General features: G+C 35.3%; 1 protein-coding gene across 1 annotated transcript in view; it reads right to left on the bottom strand.

Annotated features, from left to right (window-relative positions):
* Positions 1 to 358: 358 nt before the first annotated feature.
* LOC128216848 (transketolase-like) overlaps positions 359 to 6417 on the bottom strand; it is a 28454-nt gene continuing 22395 nt past the window's right edge. Inside the window, exons 10-12 of the mRNA XM_052923533.1 lie at positions 5618 to 5832; positions 2961 to 3177; positions 359 to 1021 (exon numbers count right to left, since the gene is read on the bottom strand). Of these exons, the coding sequence (XP_052779493.1) occupies positions 852 to 1021; positions 2961 to 3177; positions 5618 to 5832 (602 nt within the window). The 3' untranslated portion in view covers positions 359 to 851. The remainder of the gene's footprint in view (positions 1022 to 2960; positions 3178 to 5617; positions 5833 to 6417) is intronic.

The following is a 6417-nucleotide window of genomic DNA, read 5'->3' as shown; positions in this document are numbered from 1 at the left end:
TCTTTGAGTAGTCAAGCTAAAAATGTGTAAATATTAGCATTCATCTCTCTTTTCAAACTTAACCTAACTTTGCAGTGCCAATTATTTGTTTCAATTGTTTCTGTGGACTCATTTAAAAATTCCTACGACAATTAAAGAGAGAGAACTGATGCAAGTGTTAAGTGTGACTTAGAATTCAGACTGATCTGGCTGTAACAATACATTACAATTTATATGCACAAATCCTTTGTCAATAATATCAAAATCTTACAAGTGGTTTGAAAGTTGTTAAACGGAAACAATGACCTGCTCAGATCTGATATTTCATGTTTATTTGACTGACTTTGAAGAGGAATATGGGAATTGTAAGATAACACAGTCTGCTTAATATTTATTAACAGTACTTAAATTTCTCCAGTAACAAGGAATGCACCAAACCAAAAAGTTGATGTAAGTTGAGATGAATTGAACAAAAACACTCAACTCTGCATTTGAATATGTTATATTCCATCACAAAATTTCAAAAATATGTCAAAAAGTTTATAACTAAATACTTCTTGCTCATGATAATTCCAATCCAACTTAAATCTACTGAATTAAAAGATAAACATTACAATTAAAGAGCTACAAAACTACAGAAGGAAAAATTAATAAAACTTGCAAATTCAAAATGTTCACAAAACTCACAAAACATTTACAAAACACTTAAAATGCGTTAAGAAAGTTACAATACAATTGTAGAACCTAACTAACAGTTCGTTGGTTACATTTGGTTATACATAAACAACATTTTAAGAAGATGGATTTTTTTTAAGTAGAGGTAAAGTCAATATGGCATATTATTGGACTGATTTCACATCTTTGGTTTCAGGTTACTTTAGCATGGAGTGGACAGCCTTGACAATACAGTTGGCACTAATGCCATATTTCTCCATTAGTTCTGCAGGTTTCCCGCTGCGTGGGACCTCTCGTACGGCAAGCTTCTTGATGCAGATGTTTCGCTCCTCACTAAGAGCTCCCGCCACAGCATCACCCAGACCTCCTGTACACAAATATCATGGACAATATTAAGAGTGTGTTGGATCAGATTACATATCCACTACTCGCATGCAAAACATAATACAGTAAAAAAAGTATGAATTATAAATATTTCTTTATCAAATATAACATGATCTTGCAAAATTCATTTTGTGATAACATATTTTGCTAATATTCAACAAACCAGCGCAAGATTTATAGCTACCTTTTTCAAACTGAAGCACATTCTTACATCAAAATCTAGACTAATCAAGATATAACTAGATCAAAATCTAGATTAATACATAATTTATATAACTAGATCAAAATCTAGATTATTCCAAATATAACTAGATCAAAATCTAGATTATTCCAGATATAACTAGGTCAAAATCTAGATTAATCCCGATATAACTAGATCAAAATCTAGATTAATCCAGATATAACTAGATCAAAATCAAGATTAATCCAGATATAACTAGAGCTATCACCGAAGGTGATTAATATCCCCGAACGCCACAGTTCATTATGATTTATCATTGTATGAAGTTTTATGAAATTCCATCTATTAGTTTTCAAGTTACTGTATGGACAAAAGTTTGACAAAAAAAAACAACACAGAAAAAGGCAATTACTCTGTAATTTGCTAAAATAGTGTAATAATTCATGTACACTGAACTCCTTTTCATTGTGCTGTACCATTGTATAAAGTTTTATTACATTCTATCCGGTAGTTTTCAAGTTATGCTCAGGACAAGAAAAAAGTAACAAAGGGCAATAACTCTGTAACTGGCTGAAATAGAATTGCGGCTCCTGTACACTGCACTTCCTCTCATTATGATCTTTCAGTGTATGAAGTTTTATTAAATTCCATCCAATAGTTTTCAAGTTATGCTCTGGACAAGAAAAAGTAACAAAGGGCAGTAACTCTGTAATTAGCTGAAATAGAATTGCAGTTTCTATTCACTGCACTCCCTCATAATGGTCTATCACTGTATGAAGTTTCATTAAATTTCATCCAATAGCTTTCAAGTCATGCTCCGGACAAGAAAAGGTAACAAAGGGCAGTAACTCTGTAATTAGCTGAAATAGAATTGTGGTTCCTGTACACTGCACCCCTTCTCATTATGATCTATCACTGCATGAAGTTTTATTAAATTCCATCCAATAGTTTTCAAGTCATGCTCCAGGCAAGAAAAGGGAAGTAAATCTGTTATTAGCTGAAATAGAATTGCGGTTCCTGTACATTGCACTCCCTCTCATTATGATCTATCACTGTATGAAGTTTTATTAAATTCCATCCAATAGTTTTCAAGTCATGCTCCGGACAAGAAAATAGTAACAAAGGGCAGTAACTCTGTATCTGGCTGAAATTGAGTTATGGTTCTTGCGCACTGCACTTCCTCTCATTGTGCTTTACCATTGTATTAGGTTTTAATAAATTCCATCTAGTAGTTTGCAAGTATATGTCTGGAAAAATATTTGACAGCAAAAAAAAACAATAAAGGGCAATACTCAGTAATTAGCTAAGGTAGAGTTATGGGTCTTGAACACTGCACTTCCTCTCATTGTGCTTTACCATTGTATCAAGTTCCAATGAATTCCATCCAGTACTTTTCAAGTTATACTCCGGACAAACAAAAGTAACAAAGGGCAATAACTCAGTAATACGCAAGAATAGAGTTATGGTTATTGTACACTGCACTTCCTCTCATTATGCTCTATCATTGTATAAAGTTTAATCCAATTCCATCCTGTAGTTTTTAAGTTATGCTCCTGACAAAGTAAATTGCAACGGACCGACTGACAAACGGATCGATCGACCAACCAACCGACCGACCACAGGGTGACTCCAATATACCCCCTTCAAACTTTGTTTGTCGGGGGTATAACTAGACGAAAATTTAGATTAATCCAGAGATTGTTTTAGCCTACTTCAACTAAACAGAATTAGCACTCCATACCCCACTCATAGTGGTCCTCGACAGTGATGATCCTGCCCCCAGTCTCCTTGGCATTAGATAGGATGGTGTCTCGGTCCAGGGGTTTAAGTGTGAACGGATCAATAATTCTGATGTTGATGCCATCCAGAGCCAGCTTGTCAGCCGCCCTTATGGCCTCCACCAGAGTCACACAGCATCCAATCACAGTCACCTTGTCACTGTCACTGCGACGCACAACCTGGAGTGGGTTCATGGAGGGTTAAATTAGCTGCATCACAGGAATTTTGGCCTTCAGACGTACATTTGCTTTCATTAATTTATAAAGTACAGTCGAAATCCATTGGCTAGTTATCACTTGGCTCAATTTCCTAGTTAGCTCAAACTGAATGTAAAGGACTAATTGGTTTTACTCTTTGTTAGCATTCACACTTGACTCAATATTCACAAGGCTCAAAGTAATTTGGCTGGTCCATGGGATATCAACCAAATATCAGGCACATGACGTCATTATGAAATTACATTATAAAACATAAATGTAACAAAATTACAACCAGCTTATAAATAAGTTCTTTCCTAAAAAAGAATCTTTACGGAACATATATAAAGACACATTTGATGATTCATTTCTGTACTTTTAATCCATTTGGAGTTTTAAACACAGACAATGAATGCAGTCATAATAAGTCAGGACAAAATTTGTGGTTGACATGGAAACACAAGTTAACTAATGTTCATAAAAAATTGAGAAACTGGAAGAAACAAGAGATGTTTGTCAAACATTAGGCCCCCCCACCCCCTCTGAGCCCCATGTTGTCAGGATTATTTGGACAATTAAATGTATGCATGGACCGAAATGAAAGCTGATTTGTTATTGACATTGAATGCCTTTGTGGCAGTAAGATAATGACCATTGAAAGTGTGAGGACAGTAGGTACAGCTTTTATTCATGTTCAAATGATGACTGATATTTGCAGCAGCAGGGAATACCGGTAAGTAATTACAGTTGACCACTGTTAATCCGAAGTCGTAGGAACCCAACAAATTACTTCGGATTAACGGTGTTTCAGATTAAGAATTTTCTGCAAATGACAGCGTTCGCGAAATATAGATGACGTGAAATACTTAGTCGTGAAAATTGCAATGTCGGTTAAACGTTACCAATACAAAACACTCGGGTTGAGTTATTTTTCATATATAAAATATTAGTTGATTTATTGTTAAATTATTGACAAATAATTTGTTATCATACCTTTATAAACAACATAAAACATTTAAAACAAATGACAACACATGCATGCATTCAAAACATACATATGTAGCACAGTTTATAAAAAGCCTGTTTAAATAGCACTGAAATTACATGTTGTTTACTCAGTTTGTCAGATGTCTTTCTGAACTCTGTTGATTCCATTTATGTGTTTCTTACGTATCTGTCAAGTTTGTTAATGAAGCAATTATATACTATATCACCGAAATGAATCGCTCATTTTCTGACATCAATGTTTGTAACATACGCGTGCTCAATGTCATTCTTTACAAGCACTAATTGTGCTGCATTGTCACCTCAAGCCGATGCCCGAGTGCATTCACAGTAAGGTGTGAAAAACTATGACACGATCAGGTTTCAATTAAGAACTGATAAATAGGTGTGAAATACCAAATTGGGACTGTAACTTTTACTTCGGAATAGCGATTATTTCGCATTAGTGATTTCTGATTAAAGACCAAAAAATTTCATAAAAGCTCCCCTTGTATTTTGATGTTTTTTGTCATAAAAGCTCCCATTGTATTCAGACTTTTTTGTCATAAAGCTCCCATTGTATACAGACTTTTTGTCATAAAGCTCCACTTGTATTCAGACTTTTTTGTCATAAAAGCTCCCATTGTATACAGACTTTTTTGTCATAAAGCTCCACTTGTATTCAGACTTTTTTGTCATAAAAGCTCCCATTGTATACAGACTTTTTTGTCATAAAGCTCCACTTGTATTCAGACTTTTTTGTCATAAAGCTCCCATTGTATACAGACTTTTTTGTCATAAAGCTCCACTTGTATTCAGACTTTTTTGTCATAAAAGCTCCCATTGTATTCAGACTTTTTTGTCATAAAGCTCCCATTGTATACAGACTTTTTTGTCATAAAGCTCCACTTGTATTCAGACTTTTTTGTCATAAAAGCTCCCATTGAATTTGGATCTTTATGAGATACTGCCTGAGAGCAAGGGAAAGGTTTCGTGAGATTTAAAAGGCTTTGGACTAGTTATTGTTGTGTATGATTATTTTGTTGACTCGGTCAAATGCGTCTAATGCATGATAAAGTCGTCTGGAGACTTGTATATAGAGACTTTATTTAACTTGTTAACTTTCTAAACTATCACGCTTATAGCTTATGGTTTAAATTTGTGTACACACGATCAGAGATGTGTTTGACCTGGCAGCTGAAACCATTTTGGTGAAGGGTCTGTGGCCCACAAAAGGCCAGCATTTGGGTTAAAAGGGGGCAATGCATATACAATATTTCATACAATACTTTTCATTGTCATGCAAAATGACACATTAAGGGTGACCATTCACTTATGTTTCTAGCCAATCCCACTTAAATTTGCTTCTTGTATTTGAATCAATAATCTGCAGCATTTAATATTTTTTCATTCTGTTACAAAATACAAAAAGCCATACCTTTGCTTTTCCCGCTTCGAAAACCTCATCATTCCCATAGATGATGGGTACATTGGGTCTGCTGGTTCGAATAAAGCAGACCCCAGGGGTGTTTGCTGCAAGCTCAACTGCACGCTCACATGAGACAGCGTCACTTGGGTAGAACACGGTGGAGCCTGGGATGGACCGGAACATAGCCAGGTCCTCTAGGGCCATCTGGGATGGGCCATCCTCACCTACAAAACAACGCATAATCTGTAAACGCATTCAAGCTCACACATGATATTACAGGGATTTTATTTGCCCATAGATTCACAGATGGCCGCAAAAAAAAGTTAACTGGTTGCTTCAGTTGTTTAATATTTGCTTTTAGTACCGTATAGTTACTCGGTTTGCTTCAAATTTGAAGCCAGGGAGGCCCTCAAAAGAGCATCTTAAAAGTGAGACAAAGAACCCAGTTGAGTGCTTTAATAAGGAGATCCCAAAACCCCTCGCACAGTTAGTTCCCCTGTATTATGCTAGCTGCACAGAGTTGCGCTAAGACCAAGGTAGACCTTACCAAATAAGATTGTTTTTATCAGCATCAAGTCTTGAAGTGTTGTTATAGAAATTGAGAAGTTAATAGTTTCCAGTACATCATGCATGCGGCCTCCTGACAGCAGTGAATTGGTTATCAAATGTATTACACAAGTTATGAATATGTGCAATGCAAGTTATACAGATAGCTGTTTAAGGTCAATTGACATTGTAACCAATATATCAATAATAATATGAACATTATCAATTTCTTGCAACTTTCAAGCAAAACATTTTAGTTATTT

Source organism: Mya arenaria, chromosome 14, assembly GCF_026914265.1.
Source record: "Mya arenaria isolate MELC-2E11 chromosome 14, ASM2691426v1".
Taxonomy (NCBI): Eukaryota; Metazoa; Mollusca; class Bivalvia; order Myida; family Myidae; genus Mya; species Mya arenaria.
This window is presented reverse-complemented; position numbering and strand designations above follow the sequence as displayed.